The 19,153-nt window shown below is 39.1% G+C and overlaps 2 protein-coding genes across 2 annotated transcripts in view; both read right to left on the bottom strand.

Moving 5' to 3' along the window:
- FYB1 (FYN binding protein 1) overlaps positions 1–6,048 on the bottom strand; it is a 149,455-nt gene extending 143,407 nt beyond the window's left edge. Inside the window, exon 1 of the mRNA XM_066378664.1 lies at positions 5,961–6,048. The gene's annotated coding sequence lies outside the window, so the exon portion shown is untranslated. The remainder of the gene's footprint in view (positions 1–5,960) is intronic.
- Positions 6,049–13,505: 7,457 nt separating this feature from the next.
- Positions 13,506–19,153, bottom strand: part of C9 (complement C9) — a 44,585-nt gene continuing 38,937 nt past the window's right edge. Inside the window, exons 10-11 of the mRNA XM_066378623.1 lie at positions 14,276–14,504; positions 13,506–13,866 (exon numbers count right to left, since the gene is read on the bottom strand). Coding sequence (XP_066234720.1) covers positions 13,844–13,866; positions 14,276–14,504 — 252 coding nt within the window. The 3' untranslated portion in view covers positions 13,506–13,843. The remainder of the gene's footprint in view (positions 13,867–14,275; positions 14,505–19,153) is intronic.

Below are 19,153 nucleotides of genomic sequence, written 5' to 3'. Positions count from 1 at the left end.
GCCTTCAGCAGACCGAGTAACCAGCGACCTTGGGTCCAAGGTGGTGAGTTTTTGCTCAAACCAGATGAGCCCGCGCTCAAGCTGGCGACCTCAGAGTCTCCAACCTGGGTCCTTCCATATCCCAGTCCAACGCTCTATTTACTGCGCCACTGCCTGGTCAGGTGTCATCTTTGTTTCTTACTGCAAAGAAAATCCAACCGAGTCCATAATTGGTGATGCAAATGTCTAGATCTGTCTTGTAAGTACTACTGCATTTACCTAGTCAAGAGGCATTAAATATCTTCATTTGATGATGAGCTAATATTAATTATATTGTGGCAATACAAAATCCTTTATTTTTTAAAAAGATGTTCTTTATTTATTCCTTAAAATGAAAGTGTTTTTGAAAATTAAGATATGGTAAGAAATATTGACAGAACAAGGCAGGAAAGCAGGGCTTGGAGAGTTTCAGGGGTAGAAAGGAAGCTGATATTGCTCTAAAACTGGCAGGTATTTTATTTTATTTTTTTAATAATTTTATTTTTTTAATGGGGTGACATCAATAAATCAGGATACATATATTCAAAGATAACAAGTCCAGGTTATCTTGTCGTTCAATTATGTTGCATACCCATCACCCAAAGTCAGATTGTCCTCTGTCACCTTCTATCTTGTTTTCTTTGTGCCCCTCCCCCTCCCCCTTTCCCTCTCCCATTCCCTCCTCTCCCCCGTAACCACCACACTCTTATCAATGTCTCTTAGTTTCACTTTTATGTCCCACCTACGTATGGAATAATGCAGTTCCTGGTTTTTTCTGATTTACTTATTTCGCTTCGTATCATGTTATGAAGATCCCACCATTTTGCTGTAAATGTTCCGATGTCATCATTTCTTATGGCTGAGTAGTATTCCATAGTGTATATGTGCCACATCTTCTTTATCCAGTCATCTATTGATGGGCTTTTTGGTTGTTTCCATGTCCTGGCCACTGTGAACAATGCTGCAATAAACATGGGGCTGCATGTGTCTTTACGTATCAATGTTTCTGAGTTTTTGGGGTATATACCCAGTAGAGGGATTGCTGGGTCATAAGGTAGTTCTATTTTCAGTTTTTTGAGGAACCACCATACTTTCTTCCATAATGGTTGTACTACTTTACATTCCCACCAACAGTTCCTTTTTCTCCACAGCCTCTCCAACATTTGCTATTACCTGTCTTGCTAATAATAGCTAATCAAACAGGTGTGAGGTGGTATCTCATTGCCGTTTTGATTTGCATTTCTCTAATAGCTAAAGAAGATGAGCATCTTTTCATATATCTGTTGGCCATTTGTATTTCTTCCTGGGAGAAGTGTCTGTTCATATCCTCTTCCCATTTTTTTATTGGATTGTTTGTTTGTTTGTTGTTGACTTTTATGAGTTCTTTGTATATTTTGGATATTAGGTCCTTATCTGAGCTGTTGTTTGAAAATATCATTTCCCATTTAGTTGGCTTTCTGTTTATTTTGTTATCAGTTTCTCTTGCTGAGCAAAAACTTCTTAGTCTGATGTAGTCCCATTCATTAATTTTTGCCTTCACTTCTCTTGCCTTTGGAGTCAAATTCATAAAATGCTCTTTAAAACCCAGGTCCATGAGTTTAGTACCTATGTCTTCTTCTATGTACTTAATTGTTTCAGGTCTTATGTTTAGATCTTTGATCCATTTTGAGTTAATTTTTGTATAGGGGGAGAGACTGTAGTCCAGTTTCATTCTTTTGCATGTGGCTTTCCAGTTTTCCCAGCACCATTTATTGAAGAGGCTTTCTTTTCTCCATTGTGTGTTGTTGGCCCCTTTATCAAAAATTATTTGACTATATATATGTGGTTTTATTTCTGAACTTTCTATTCTGTTCCATTGGTCTGAGTGTCTATTTTTCTGCCAATACCATGCTGTTTGATTGTCGTGGCCCTATAATAGAGTTTGAAGTCAGGTATTGTAATGCCCCCTGCTTCATTCTTTTTCTTTAGGATTGCTTTGGCTATTCGGGGTTTTTTATAGTTCCATATAAATCTGATGATTTTTTGCTCTATTTCTTTAAAAAACATCATTGGAAGTTTGATGGGAATTGCATTAAATTTGTATATTGCTTTCGGTAATATGGCCATCTTGATTATATTTATTCTTCCTAGCCAAGAACAAGGTATATTCTTCCATCTCATTATATCTTTTTCGATTTCCCTTAACAATGGTTTATAGTTTTCATTATATAAGTCCTTTACATTCTTTGTTATGTTTATTCCTAAGTATTTTATTTTTTTTGTTGCAATCGTGAAGGGGATTATTCTTTTGAATGGCAGGTATTTTAAAGAGGGCTGGGGCTTGAGGAGTAGTCAGGAGCTAGAAGGATAGCCAGCAATCTGAAATCGCACAGTCTCTAGCACATAATAAATGTACAATGAATGAGTGAAGGAGAAAGAACAAGGCAAGACCAGGTATGAGCCTGACCAGGTGGTGGCACAGTGGATAGAGCATCGGACTGGAATGTGGATGACCCAGGTTCGAGACCTCGAGGTTACCAGCTTGAGTGCAGGCTCATCTGGTATGAGCAAGGCTCACCAGCTTGAACCCAAGGTCACTGGCTTGAGCAAGGGGTCACTCAGTGTGCTGTAGCCCCCTTATCAAGGCACATATGAGAAAGCAATCAATGAACAATTAAGGTGCCCCAACGAAGAATTGATGCTTTTCATCTCTCTCCCTTCTTGTCTGTCTGTCCCTATCTGTCCCTCTCTCTGTCTCTGTCACAAAAGAAAGAAAGAAACAAATAAACAAAAAACCACACAAAAAAACCAGTTATGAGAACCAGGCATCCATCAGATGTAAAACATTGCTGGACGTCCTTACAATGGTGACATTCTTCAGCATAATCGGAAAGCCTCTATTTCACTATCTACTGGACTAGAGATGATCCCAGTGCAGGGACATCTTAGGGTCTAAATCAGTGGTTCTCAACCTGACTGTGCATTAAAACCACCTGGAGGTCTTTTTAAAAACCCAGTTTCCAGGCTGTACCCCTAGACCCATGATGGCGAACCTATGACATGCATAGCCATTTTTCGATGACACACAGCCGCATACCAGAGAAGTATGGGGCTGCATGCCAAGAAGGACATTTCATCCTTGGCTCCTGCATGGCCAGGTGCAGTAAACATTTGCTGTAGTGTAGACACTCTGTGCCGGAGGTCTATAGGCCAAAACAATAGAACTCCAGCACAAACCATCTATCTGGGACTTCCAGTTAGGCTGTTAGCATCTGGGACTTCCAGTTAGGATCTTTGACCTCACTTCTGGCCGGCAGAGCAGGGAGCAGCGGAATGCCATGGCGGATGCATCTCTGGGGGCCCTGTGTTCGCCATTACCAGCAACCACATAACCACAGCAACCATCATCCAATCTACTGTTCTGGGGTGTTGTGGATTTCTAATTGACCATCATTACTGAGTTAAGTGAGGGGGAGGCTGGGAGAGGTGAGGGCCTGTGCTATGGGTGCCATTTCCTGCCACTAGAAATAGCGGCAGCCATCTTAATTTACATAAGATGCATCTTGCAGAATTTCAAGACAGCATCTGGGCTCAGGTGTTTGTCGACTTGAGGTCAAAGCTTGAGAATCTGGAAAGGTGCTGCTTGGAGAATCAAGAGGAGTGCCACTACGAACAGGAAATTTGGAGTGCCTGGAACCGATTACCAGACACTTTTAGTACCCTAAAAAATATAGCAATGGCTTTACTCACAATTTTTCCCTCTACGTACTTTTGTGAGACCTTATTCTCAGTGTTAAATAATATCAAAACCAACAAAAGAAACAGACCGACAGATGAAGTTAGTAGTGCTTGCTTGGGCTTGAAGTGTACAAAATACCAACTGTCAATTGAAGATTTAGCCAATGAAATTCAGCAACAAAAAAGTCACTAATAGGCAGGTTAGTTAAAGAATTCCAGCCCTGGCCGGTTGGCTCAGCGGTAGAGCGTCAGCCTGGCATGCGGGGGACCCGGGTTCGATTCCCGGCCGGGGCACATAGGAGAAGCACCCATTTGCTTCTCCACCGCCCCCCCCTTCCTCTCTGTCTCTCACTTTTCCTCCAGCAGCCAAGGCTCCATTGGAGCAAAGATGGCCTGGGCGCTAGGGATGGCTCTTTGGCCTTTGCCCCAGGCGCTAGAGTGGCTCTGGTCGCTGCAGAGCGAGGCCCCGGAGGGGCAGAGCATAGCCCCCTGGTGGGCAGAGCGTCGCCCCTGGTGGGCGTGCCAGGTGGATCCCGGTCGGTGGGGCGCATGCAGGAGTCTGTCTGACTGTCTCTCCCCGTTTCCAGCTTCAGAAAAATACAAAAAAAATAAATAAATAAAATAAAAAAAAAAGAATTCCCCCTCCCCTCACTTATCTTAGTTCACGGCACCTCATACAAGTTCAATAATATCAAGACCAACAAAAGAAACCAACTGACAGATGAACAAAAAGTCACTAAGCAGGTAAGATAAATAATTAGATAATTAGTTTTTGGTTTATTAAATACAGTTATATATTACAATTATACATTTTTGTTATTTAAACTATAAATATCGTGAAATTATGGTTTTTTTTCTCTAAGTGACACACCACCCAAGTTATGCTCAGTTTTTTGGCGAATTTTGACACACCAAGCTCAAAAGATTGCTCATCACTGCCCTAGACCACTAAAAATAAGAATCTGTAGTTTTGAGACCAGGGCGCCAGTGTTTTTTAAATTTCCCTGGGTGATTACCAGGTGCAGGATTCCAAAAGGAGGAGCACACAGGTAACTCATGCCAGAGAGATGGTGACCCAGACAATCCTTACAGGTAGAAATAATTCTACACGCTGACACTATTTACTACTAAGTTTACCAACATATTTTCACCAGGCACTACATAAAAACTATTTACTCTTGGTCATTCAATGACTTTCTGTACCAGGAAGTTGGACAAAATTACATGCTAACCAGAAATCTAGAAATTTCCATTAACAATGTAGCTGATTGGACAAGTCTTTAGTTAAAAGAACTTCAAATTTCAGTTCCTTCACTTGAACTCCATTTCAGTTTCTGCTTATCTCTAAATGCAGATGATGGTCATTTTTAGTTGTTCCTGACATAAATTTAGCAATTTTTCAAAAATGTACACTGAAGAGAAGTATTTTGGCTAAGAGAAAAACAGGTAAGGGCTGAAGCTTCCAATCCTAACTCATAATCCACCAATAAGTTTATACTTTTTAGTTTTTGGAGCATAATCACTTTTCTTACAACAACTATTTCAAAGAGTACATATCTGAGTACATTTTCTGTCAAGTCAACTAAGTACATACAACCCTGAGCAGGAAGGTGAAACAGGAAATGCAATAAAGGTGAGAGACAATGTAGTGATATGATCTAAGAAGATAAAGTCATATTTGCATGGTGTGGGCACTGCAATTATTACTGTCCGTGGCAGGAAGAAGTAGCTCAGAGACTGCAACAGTGGTTCGAATTCCTCAGGTACATGGGCATGCAGTCTCATCATAAACTTGCATTCTAGAAAACAGCTTTTGCTCAGGCAATGGTAAAATCAGTCTGTCCTTTTGGTAGTCACTGAAGGTGATAGCTAGGTGGAGACCGTGAGGCCCAGAGACAGTGCGTGGTTGGTTGTAAACAGCTTCATTTTTAAAAGTCAATTTACAGGAAAAGAGAGGAAGAGGGCACTAGTGAAAATTTAAGTAACACTACCTACTCATTTCTACTTAACAGTATCATCAAGGTTGTCTCTAACAGGCTTGAAAAAGCGCACGGTTGAAATTGTTAATAAAGAGGGTTAGAAATACTCTTTGACAATTTCTGCCTTATCATCTGAATGGCTACCATTTTAAGGTAGAAATACAAGATCATCTATTTTAAGTATCCAGCACAAACAGGCCTGGGAAAACCCCTGAGTTAGGAGAACATGGGAAGGTTGAGTCTCACCTCTTCCAGGAAGCCTTCCTTGCTTCTTGCTTATTCATCTCCTCGTTTTTCTGAACTTCTGCAGACTGCACCACGAAATGAAGCTCTGTGATACGTTTGCTTTTGTGGTTCTCCCATTGCATGGGCTGCATTAAGTCTGGCTCCCTAAATAAATTGGAAACTCCTCCAGTGAGAGTTAATTTTTGAACTTCCTTCTGTCACCCTAAGATCCTAGAACAACTTTTATTTTTTTTAAACCTTTTGTTTTGGCTCATGGGTTTCTTTCAAAATCTGATAAAAGCAGTATACTCTTTGCACAGTAATTCTACTTGTGCACAGCCTCCCTTGATGCCCATTCTTTATGGGAAGCATTAGAAGAACTCTTCTTGGCTAAAATAATGATCACTACATTGTTGCTTTTTGATGATGAAAAGAAAGCACAGAAATGTTAGGTGACCCTCACCCCTCAAGTTTCTATACTAGGAGTCTGGTCAGCTGAAACTTCATTATTTTGTAGACTTGACTCTTTTTATCAGCATGCTTTCAAACTTTGCCAGCAAAGAACAACTCAAACTCACAAAATAGAGTCATAGAAATTCAAGGAAATTCTAGTCTCCCTGCCTGGAGAGATACGGAGTATCCAAAAAAAAAGTGGCTAGGAAAAGGCAGGATATGACCAAGCGTGATTAAAAATGTGCAGGAGGAAATGGGCAGTTCCTTGGTTTGGCTTATTTCTCTTTCACTTTTGTTTTGAAAACAAAATGGATATTTTTTCACTCTTGTACTTTTGTACTTTTGATGAAAGGAGGCCTTTCAGAACATTAGTGCTCTGGAAGAAATAACTTACTAATCAACTTTAGTACAGAGTGAACTCATCTTCTAATAGATGGAGAGTTCCCACTATATTCCATAGAATGAGGAAATTTTATTTAAATTCAAAAAAGGCAGGAAACAATTATCCTTTATTTTTATTTATTTATTTATTTCTGAAGTGAGAGGTGGGGAAACAGGCAGACAGACTCCCATATGCACCTGACCGGGATCCACCCAGAAAGCCCAGTAGGGGGCGATGCTTTGCCCATCTGGGCTGTTGCTCCGTTGCAACCGGAGTCATTCTAGCGCCTGAGGGGGAGGCCGTGGAGCCATCCTCAGCTCCTGGGCCAACTTTGCTCCAATGAAGCCTTGGCTGCAGGAGGGAAAGAGAGAGATAGAGAGGAAGGATTGAGAGAAGGGTGGAGAAGCAGATAGGCGCTTCTCCTGTGTGCCCTGGCTGGGAATTGAACCCGGGACATCCACATGCTGGGCCGATGCTCTACCACTGAGCCAATCGGCCAGGGCTGAAACAATTGTCTTTATAATTTAAACTCAACCCCAAGCAAATGTTTACTAAACTTTAAAAGAGCTGCCAAAGTAAGAAAATGGAAAAATAACCCAAACTTTACTTAAGAAGTCATTTATCAAAATAATTAACTTGGAAGGCAAAGAGAGAAAAGAACAAAGCTTGTAGAGAATTCTGTTATATGTTAATTTACTCACCACTTTCTTCTGCTGTTTTGGCTATAATTTATATCTTACCCTCTTCTTGGGTTTTGGGGGACTCAGAATGCTCAGTGGAGTCTGTTAGTCTTGTACTTTTCTCTTGTGGCTTTTGATAGTCTCTTTATTCCTTGTATACGCTTCTTCAAAGCAGAATCCAAGTTGTAATTCAGTTATCTCACTGGGTTTCCAAGACAAGGAGATTTAACTGACATCATCAAAATATGTACCATTATTGGGCTGGTCATCCTGCTTAACAATTTGTAAAGCGTAATTTGCATTTTAATGAGTGAAAGAAAGAAAAGGTGCTATATGAAAAAATGGGTTCATTCATTCATTCCCAACTTTCTTCCCAAAAGGAAGATTAGGCTAGAAAGTTTGGAAAATAATGGAGGTATGTTGGGATTTTACAGACTCAGATAGGATGACAAAGGAGAAAATAGGTCATTCCATTGTTCCATGAATTCTTTCCCTCCCCCACTGTCCTTTAATTGAAGGTTTGCATATACTCATATCCTTCATCTGTTGTCTGTTTAATTTTAAAATAAGAATGTTTGTTTCAGTCCAGGATTAATATTGGTGAGCCCTTACCTTTTTTGCACTTTTAGAATTTGATTTCAAGGTTGTTTAAAACAGTAAATTTGAAAATATTTTTGGATATTTCCTTTTTTTCCCTTGAGTTTCTTTTTTGTATTTATTTATTTATGCCTTTAAATTCCCATATTCTTCTATTTGAACAGTGACTCCAAGTTAGTCATTTTTATACTCTATTACTCAAAGTTGGATTTGTCAGGCAGAAAACCGACCTAAATACATAATTATTTATGTCCTTATATAAATTAGCCATACCTGAGTATAACCTAATGACAATTTTCTTTCTTTTTTTAAAACAGTTTTTAAAGACTTTCTTCATTTTAGAGAGGAGAGAGAAGGGAGGAGGAGCAGGAAACCTCAACTCCCATATGTGCTTTGACTGGGCAAGCCCAGACTTTCGAACTGGCGACCTCAGCATTCCTGGTTGATGTTTTATCCACTGTGCCACCACAGGTCAGGCCTAATGAAAATTTTCTTTTTATTCAGAGGAATAGGAATATTTCAATTTTCATTTCCATTGTAGTTTTTGGAACTTGATGCTATTACTTACTAATGCTATAAGGAGGACTTAGGAATATTTTTAATGTAGTTATGAAAACAAATCTATTAGAACAATTTGTGAAATAATTCAGTGTCATCTTAACCCTCTTTTCTCTTTATACTTTCAGGCTGATTGACTTTAGTAGGCTAGCACATGGGTGAAAACCACTGATTAACAAGTAATATTGGGAAGACTTGATATCCACATACAAAAATATGAAATTGAAGCCTTACCGTATGTCATATGCAAAAACTAACTATAAATGATTAACAGACTAGACAGTAGAGCTAATAAAACTATAAGATTCTTAAAAGAAAACATAGGAAGAAACTTTATGACATTAAGTTTATTTATTTATTTTTTTGTATTTTTCTGAAGCTGGAAACAGGGAGAGACAGTCAGACAGACTCCCGCATGCGCCCAACCGGGATCCACCCGGCATGACGCTCTGCCCACCAGGGGGCGATGCTCTGCCCCTCCGGGGCGTCGCTCTGCCGCAACCAGAGCCACTCTAGTGCCTGGGGCAGAGGCCAAGGAGCCATCCCCAGCGCCCGGGCCATCTTTGCTCCAATGGAGCCTTGGCTGCGGGAGGGGAAGAGAGAGACAGAGAGGAAGGAGGGGGCTGGGGGTGGAGAAGCAAATGGGTGCTTCTCCTATGTGCCCTGGCCGGGAATCGAACCCGGGTCCCCCGCACGCCAGGCCGACGCTCTACTGCTGAGCCAACCGGCCAGGGCATGACATTAAGTTTAGATCCAGTTATTTATTGAATATGACATAAAAATATAGGCAACAAAAGCAAAAGTAGATAAATTAGATTTCTTCAACATTAAAAGGAAACGATCAGTAAAGTGAAAATGCACCCCCTCTAATGGGAGTAAATGTTTGCATATCATCTATCTGATAAAGAATTAATATCCAGAATATATAAAGAATTCTTACAAGTGAAAAGTAAAACAATACAAATAGGCAAAGGATTTGTTTTTTTTTAAAATTTTTATTTATTTATTTATTTATTTATTCATTTTTAGAGAGGACAGAGAGAGGGAGAGAGAGAGAGAGAGAGGAGAGAGAGACAGAAAGAGAGAGAGAGAAGGGGGGAGGAGCTGGAAGCATCAACTCCCATATGTGCCTTGACCAGGCAAGCCTACGGTTTCAAACGAGCGACCTCAGCATTTCCAGGTCGACGCTTTATCCACTGCGCCACCACAGGTCAGGCTGAGGTAAAGGATTTGAATAGACATTTTTCCAAAGCAAATATACAAAAGGCTAACAAACACATGAAAAGATGCTCAACATCACTAATCACTATCAAAGTATAAATTAAAACCACAATGAGATATCACTTTATACTCATTAGGATAGCTATTATAAAACAACAACAAGCAAACAAACAAACAAACAAAAAAAAACAAATGTTGTCTAGGGTGTGGAGAAATTGGGACCCATATTGATTGCTGGTGGGCATGTAAAATAGTATAATTGTTGTGGAAACAATATGGTGGCTCCTCAAAAAATTAAACATATAATTACCATATGATCCAGCAACTCTAATTTTGTATATATACTCAATAAGTTAAAAGCAGAAACACAAAGAGATATTTGTACACCATGTTCATAGCATCATCATTCCCAATAGACAAAAGGTGGAAGCAGCACAAGTGTCTCTCAACAGAGAAATGGATAAACAAAATGTGGTATACATATACCAAATGGAATATTATTTAGCTTTTAAAAAACAATGAAATTGTCATAAACGCTTGAAGACATTAAATTAAGTACAATTCAAGGACACATATTTCATGATTCCACTTATAGGAAGAACCTGATATAGTCAAACTCATAGAGATAGAAAGTAGAATAGTGTGGTTACCAGGGCTGGGGAAGTAGGGGATGGAGAATTAGTGTTGAATTACTACATAGTTTCAATTTGGGATGATGAAAACGTTCTGGAGATGGATAGTGGTGATGGTTGCACAGCAATGAGAAAGTAGTTAATGCCACTAAAGGGTACACTAAAAATTGTTAAAATGGTAAATTTTATATTATGTATATTTTAACACAATAAAAATTACTTTTCCTAAAAAAATCACTGAACTTATTATTTATTTAGAGAGAGGATGAAACCACTCTGCCATATACTATTTTCCTCAATTTTCAGATATAATTACCTCTGTTACTTCATGTCGCAAATGTTGGAGTCATATTTGGAAGGATTTATACCAATAGCCTTGCATGACAACAGTAGTAACAGGCACCGTTCATTGCTTGTCTGTTGTGTGACAAGGGGATTGTGTGCATTATCTTAATGACTCACCATAATTCTGTGAAGGAGATATTATTATCCTGGGGTTTTAGCAGTCTAGTAACTTGTCTATTGTTAAATAGTCCATAATTCGCCTTTGAACAATTTCACTGCTCTCAGCATGGTGGTGAGTGATAAAAGTGAGGTAGGCGTGGAAGAGTGAGGGGCAGAAAGATAGATGTTTGTCCTGAGAACTATTTGTGGGGGGGGGGAGAGAAAGAGAGAGAGAGAGAGAGAGAGAGAGAGGGAGGGAGGGAGAGGAAGAGAATCTTTTCATTTTCTTTTTAAATAAACTAAGCTGACCTGGTCTTTTGTTCACCATTTTTGGGTTGTTTTTCATAAACAACTACTGAGAAACTAACTCAGGAGCTGCTACCGTGGGCTGTTGTGTGCAGTGTCCCACTTCACACACAATTAAAGAGCTTTGGGGGAGACAGTAATGAAAAGCCAGGGTGAGGATGCTGACCACACCTCAAACATTTATTAGCTGGCAGCTATGTGTTGTCTGTCTACCATGTGATCAGTAGAATAAATAAGCAACCTAAGTTTTATGTCCAAAATGGGAAATATATAGCAATACCCTAAAGGTTCTTTTTAAGGGAACACGAATGTTCATTCAGCTTCTCCAGGTTCTTTTATGAGTGGGGTTCAGTGTAATGACTCGAATGTATGGCCAGAGCCTTGGCTATTGACTTGAATTTGTGCTGTGCCTTGGCAGCAAGCATGTGAAGGTGGGCAGCAGTTACAGTCCAGCAAGCTAGGGCTTCCCTCCTCCAAAGTCAGCTTCTCCCAACCACATCCAGGCAGAGCCACAGAATGCTCAGAAGCCAGGAGGTCCTCATTTCCCCCAGTTTCTGGTGATTCCTCCTCAGTTTAGGTCTGGAGACTCTTCTAGACTGCTTCCTGTTGGATAGTTTCTGGTGTCTCAATGGTGCACCCTGCTGGAAATGATCTACCAGATACACCATCTCTGAAGGAGGTTGGAGGATCTTGCTGCCAATAATGAACCAATGCTGTTTCCCCAATTTCCAGTGGAAGGAACTCAGGTGAATCATTAAGCTGACACTTGGGGGTCTGGTTGAGATTCTGCTTTTTTATTGTTTTAACGATTGACAAAGATGTAAGGAATAATCAGTAGTTACTATGATAACTTCTCCTTTAATCCAGGTGTTCTGTGTCAAAAACTCTCTCAACAGTGAATTGTCTAAGGCCAGAGTCCAGTGTTAGTATGCACTCAACATCCTCATTTTTCCTGCTGTACTCAGGTTTCTGAGCGCAAGGAATTATCTTGAGCCTCCAGGGATGCTTTATACCTTATTGGACCCAACACCTTTATTTTTAATATACCATCTCTATATGAAACTTAATCTACTAAAACATATCCTATATCTAATAACTTTTTTCTTTGCTGTTAAAAATACTTAAAAATCATTTTTAAAATTTTGCTTTTGAATTTATTTGCCAATAAATAATTTATTTACTGTGATCTCTCAGCAATCTTGTATATTCTTGAGAACTTTCACGAAGTGAGAAAAATAAACTTAAATTTATTTATAAATGCATGAAATGTTGATTAATAGGAATGACAATTAATGGAGTCTACATGATACATGTTGTTGACATTTAATTAAACATTTATGAACTTTGATTTTGCACTTTTAGTTTGAGACATTCTCTAATTTCCATCCCTCTCTTCCTCCCCTCCCCTCCCCTCCTTTCCCCTCCCCTTTTATTGTATATTTTAACACAATAAAATTACTTTTCCTAAAAAAATCATTGAACTTATTTATTTAGAGAGAGGATGAAACCACTTTGCCATATACTATTTTCCTCAATTTTCAGATGTAATTACCTCTGTTGCTTCATGTCACAAATGTTGGAGTCATGTTTGGAAGGATTTATACCAATAGCCTTGAATGACAACAGCCTTCCCCTCCCCTCCCTCTTCCCCTCCCCTCCCTCTTCCCCTCCCTTCTCCTCCCCTATTCCCCTCCCTCCTTCCCTTCCCTTCCCTTCCCTTCCCTTCCCTTCCCTTCCCTTCCCTTCCCTTCCCTTTCCTTCCTTCCTTTCTTCTAGAGTTTTAGATCTTTTCAAAGATCTCAGGCCTTAACTACTATGCTAGCTGGATAAAATGGTACAGCTAGTTCTCATAATCGGTTTCTGATGTGTAACCTTACCTTATACAATTCATAAGGGTAGGTATAAGTTGACTCATATGGATTGCTGTTTTCATTTCTTTTCATTTTTTGGTAAAATATGACTGAATAGAGGCAATTTCACACAATTTAATCTAATAGTTTTTGGTTAAAAAACAATAATTTTTTTTTTTTTTTTTTTTAGTTTTGGGTAACAAATACAATTGACTTTTTCCTACGGGCAGGTAGAATTAAACTGGAGAGCTCAGACTAATGAGCAGAGCACTGTGCCTGTGGTAAGTGCTTAGTAAGGATTTGCCGAATGAATAAAGCATGAACATATCAATGAATGACCGAAAAGGAAGAGACTAAGTAAACAGGAACGAAACCCACTAGTACAGACTGGGGTAGTGGAACTGGCGAAATGTGTTCGTCATACAAAGCACTTTGGCAACTACTTTAGTCTTTTTAACCAACGTTCTCTTTTTAATTTAATTTTGTTTTGTTAGCAAGAGATTGGCATTGTGAATTGGGGAAAGCAGGCTTGGCATACATATATCACGGCTGACTCTCCTCATTAGAGAAAAACAAATGGAAACAGCATAGACTTTTAAGAGGGAAAAGAAGCATCATGGATCTAAGAGAGGAGGTCAAAGGTTGGTAGGATTTTCATGAAGTATGATGCTTGCTCTTTGTTTGACCACCAGGACTATGTCCATGGGCAGTATCTTAAATTGAAAGGTCCTGGTGTTCATGGTGTTTTTCCTTCCACGTGATCACAGGGAGGCCAACAACTCTATTTCTTTTCGGTTTTCTCTTCTGGAGAAAACAAAAGGATTATCAGAACTTAATGATTGATAGGACTTCAACTTTGGGTCCATCAACCCATCCACTTATGAATCCCCTCAGCCTGTGTTACCATGATGTTCCAGATTCTGTCTAGGTGCTGGGAGTAGAATGAAGTTTAAGATGCAAGACACATTTCCAAACTAGAGGGCATGTTCATCGGGTGCAGGGAGAGTCAATGTGACCAGTGAGGAAGGTGAGACATAGGTAGAAAATAGAGGACCTGCGTACCAAGAGCATAGAGTTGGGGAGAACACAAGTGCTTTTTGGATTGCAAAGCATTGAGTTGATACTGAAGAGAGACGAGAAACAGAGCTTTAACATTAAATACCCCCCAAACACATATTATTGTCCCTGACAATATCAAATAACTTGTTCTCACCTGAAGGAATTAGTTGTTTGTTGATTTCACAGGCAGTTCCCTCGCATGTGACTGGACAGGTACACTCACATTTTCCATCCAGCAGAACCACAGTCCCACCGTTCTGGCATGGGTGGCATTTTCTTACACTGTACTCATTGACATAATCTTCAATAGCTCTTTCCAAATTTTCTTTCTTTTGGTGTGCATTTTTTATTTTCACTGGGATCAGACTATATATAGGAGACAGCTTCAAGAAAGCAAAACATTTCATTTTAGGCTTTTTTCTACTGATGGAGCTTGTACCATTCTTCACTGAATTACTGATTAATTAATTAACTAATTCAGCAAAGACTTATTGGAAGATTATCATTGCCAGATACAATGTTAACTTTTTTTTTTTTGTATTTTTCTGAAGCTGGAAACTGGGAGAGACAGTCAGACAGACTCCCGCATGCGCCCGACCAGGATCCACCTGGCACGCCCACCAGGGGTGAAGCTCTGCCCACCAGGGGGCGATGCTCTGCCCCTCCGGGGCATTGCTCTGCTGCGACCAGAGCCACTCTAGTGCCTGGGGCAGAGGCCAAGGAGCCATCCCCAGCGCCCGGGCCATCTTTGCTCCAATGGAGTCTTGGCTGCGGGAGGGGAAGAGAGAGACAGAGAGGAAGGAGAGGGGGAGGGGTGGAGAAGCAGATGGGCGCTTCTCCTGTGTGCCCTGGCCAGGAATCGAACCCGGGACCTCTGCACGCCAGGCCGACACTCTACCACTGAGCCAACCGGCCAGGGCCGATACGATGTTAACTTTTAAGATTACCAGTGACCAAAATTCGTCATGATCTCTCTAGTCATTGAGATGACATTGTGGTAGTAAGGAGACTGATGTTAAAATAATCATACAGATAATTTTAAATGGAAACTATGATATGTATATGTGTTTTAAAAATTAACAATCATGAATTTAAGCTTTTGGCCATATATTTTATGGGAATACTATTTTGTGGGTTGTTTCACTGCCTTTTCCTCTCCTCTTTCAGAAGATAGCCAGGTGCTTGCCTTGTCTAAGAGGAGGTTTGTGAGCAAGGTCAAGTCCAGAATGCTCAGAAGGTCAACTCTTTATTGACTTTCTTTTTCTTTTAAATGTCTGAACTTATTGGGAAATTTTTACTGGGAAGGATGTGAGAAGAATGCCACTGAAGAGGAGATCCTTCTAGACCAGGAAGGGGACAGAGTTAGCACGTACCTCAAGTAGCAGTAAATCATAATTTGATCGCTAGCAGTTATCTTGGGGAGTAGCAAGACCCATATGGTACCCCTACAGAAGCTAGATATTGAGGACCAGACTTCAGTCTCATCAGGGATCCTCATGCACAATCTTAGCATGAAAGGCTTGAAACCACTTGACTTCAAGTGGCCATGTAAACATAATTAATGATGCCATCAGGGTGACCATGGTGGACTAAATATATATGTATCTCCTATCCCTATTTCTCCAACAGAAACATCAGGATTCTTGTATTAATTTAGGCAATAAGGAAGAACCTCCCTAAACCCCATCCAACAAATGAATGAAGGCTAAATCTTTTAGCGGTATATGGAGGGATAGGGGCTCTCAATGTCAAATTTAATTAGACTTCAAGAAAATAAGGTACGATGATTTATTTTGCACATTTAAATTTCTGGAGTTAGACACAAAGTTGCTACAACTGAATCAGGGAAGCTTGGAAAGGTTTTCCTGAGGAAATGACTAATAAACTGAGATCTGAAGATAATCAGGAAGAAAGAATAATCCAGTCACACAGTACAGAATTCAGAAAGTTTGGGTAGTACAGGTACCATTGCTTCTTGGACTTTTGGCTAAGATCAAGTGTATAGTGGAGGAACCATAACATACATGAAAACTTGCATCATTGTTCCACTAAATTAAGGCAAATTCAATTATGTGACTATGAAGAGCCTTTTGAGTGAAGGAAGGGTGACAAAGTGAGGCCCTTTGGTGGCATAGCACTTGGAAGCAAGAGACCACAAAATCAGAAGGCAATTAGAATCTAAAGATTCAAGAAAGAAGATATAAAATATACATATCAACAATTCCTGCTGTAGAGTAGTGATGGGTTAACTATTGTCAATTAAACCTTTTACTGAGGACAATGAGAAAGGCTGAACAAAATAAACCCAAAATGAAAAATCTGCTTGAAGGCCCTAGAGAACTAACAAGGTGATAAAGAATTAACAAGGTAATCAAGATCTGGGAGGAGATGGAAATTCAGTAAGGAGAGCCCAATGTTTTGGGGTCACCAGTCCCTTTGACATAGTTCCTAACTGAGGAAGAGGTAGTCAAGTGACTAAGTGGCAGGCAAAGCATATGACTGGCCTGGGGAAGAAGGTTGGACTCTAGGACTGACAAAGGTAAACAAGGGCCCCAACCCCAAGGACGACGGTCCTAAAAGTAAGAGGCAAGAGGAAGTGTGGAAGCCCTGGTCAAGACTGCAGCCTGGTTTGGGTTAAAATAATCCAGAATTATTCATACTTCAGGAGCTTTCCAGATATAAATATGTATTTCCTTTGGAGAAAAATAAAATCATCCTTAGCCTCACACTACTCCTCTAACAATTTTTAAAGTACAATCCCCAGTCCGCAATAAAAATAACTAGGTACACAGGGAAGCAGGGCAACAAGCTTGAGAACCATAGAAATAATAGAAATGGGAACCAGATCAGGGGGTGATGCCAAGATTTGAGTTCCCAAGTGTGGATTTTAAAATAACTGTATCAGCAATGGGGATAAGAAACAAAATTGCACATGTTAACAGAGAACAGGAAACCATTCTTTTAAATGGAAGATTTGAAAAATAAACAAATAGACATATTAGAACTTGGTATTTTAATAAACAAATTGATGGACTGGTTATATGGCAAATGTGACACAGATGGAGCAGAGTTAATGACCTGAAATATAGAGGACAAGTTATTGACAATGATGCATGGAAAATATATAAAAGTTTGGGAAATACAGAAAGAAGGTAGAAAATGTAAGAGTGAGAAAGTAAAAGATCCATATAATCTGAGTCTCAGAAAGAGAAAATATATAAAAAGCAATATTTGAAGACTGGTGGTTGAGAAACTATAAAACTGGTGACAAGCATCAAGATACCTCATCAATCAAAAGCAAGGTTAAATTTTTTTCTTGTAGCGCGTAGGCACATCAGCGTAAAATTACTAAACAGAGACATACACACACATACACACACACACACACACAGTAATAATGGACAAAACCTTAAAAACAGCTTGGTAAAAAACCATAATAATTTGAAACAAGACTGACATTTGATTTTCATAGACATAAAATTATACTACCATTCACTAATAAAATAGAAATCATTCTAGGGCAAGGAGGTAGTCATAGGGAAAATTTTTTTAAAATGACCCTCTAACTTATACCACACACAAAAACAACTCTAGGTTTATTGTAGATGAAAATGTGAAAGCAAAATAATGGGGCTTCTGGAAAGTAATACTTTCTTAAAGAAAATATCTTTAAGACCCTGAGGTAGAGAATAACTTTACCTCAGACACAAAAGCACTAATTGAAATGAAAAAAAAAAAAAAAAAAAGAGATACATTTAACTACATCAAAATAAGAAAATACCAACATCATAATTCCTGATAGGACTCACTGAGGACACAAAATCACTTTTGTGGTACTCTTGCTAAAAAATGCACAACCTCAATCTCCCCTAAGCCTAAACTGAGAGGCATTTGATACAAGTGACCAATACTCATCAAGTGTCAAGGTTGTGAAAGACAGGAAAAGTCTGAGGAATTGTCATAGATTGGAAGAGACTAAGGGGACATACCACTAAATGCAGTGTGTGATTGTGATTGGATCCAGGAACAGAGAAAAAGAACATTGGGGGGGGGGAATTGGTAAGATTTAAAAAAGGTCTGTGATTTAGTCAATGTAATTTTCTGATTTTGATAATGGTACTATGGTTATGTAAGTTGTCAATATTTAGGGCTTCTCGGTGTAGGATATATGTGAACTCTGTTCTGTTTTTGCAGTATTTTATCTGTACTAATTGTGCAGTTTTGTAGTAAGTCTAAAATTATTTCAAAATAAAAAGTAAGAAAAGAGGAAATCAGTTATCGAAAAGACCATTAAAAGGTGAAAGTCTTCAGGTTGAGAGAAGGCATTTATAACAGTTTTATATGAGAATAGTCTTATATCCAGAATAGATCAGGAACATCTACAAAGTCAACATAATTCTTGCCAGCATAGCCCTTTCTGAATTACTATGTAAGATACAGATGCCAACTGTGCCATATTTATTTGGTGGGAAGAAACTACTTACTAACATTGTCACATTGGCACAAACAACATAAGCATATGATGGAGTTATTTTGATTTTTAAGAAAAGAAACCTATCGTGTTTCACCCTTCAAAGGAAAATCAAGGCCAGATGATCTAAGACACAGGGGTAGAGAGGGTCAAGGAGAAAATACGATGTGGATAAAATGCATAAAGAGTGTTCAAACAGATAAAGATGAAAGGTGTGTAATGACAGCATTTTCAGAGGAAACTCGAACCCTGGAGTCAAATATCTCACAGAAAGACAAAGAACAATTAAAATGAACTTCTTGAAGTTTTTCTGAAAATCCACATCTTTTTCTGATGACCTCTGGCCTCTGTTAAGTAAGAAAACAGTCATAATTTCTCTCCTATCCTAGCTCACTCTCTATCTTTCTACCATTTGTAGATGGATATATTTTCCGTGGACGTAGTCTATCATCACACTTGCTAAAATACAAAAGAAAAAAAGAAATATAATTTAATATTAAGTACTTATGTTATTATAATATTAAGTATTATGTTAATATTAATATTATAATGTTAAGTATT

This window comes from Saccopteryx leptura, chromosome 1, assembly GCF_036850995.1.
Source record: "Saccopteryx leptura isolate mSacLep1 chromosome 1, mSacLep1_pri_phased_curated, whole genome shotgun sequence".
Lineage (NCBI taxonomy): Eukaryota > Metazoa > Chordata > Mammalia > Chiroptera > Emballonuridae > Saccopteryx > Saccopteryx leptura.
The sequence above is the reverse complement of the archived record's forward strand: the minus strand, read 5'-3'. Positions and strand labels throughout refer to the sequence as shown.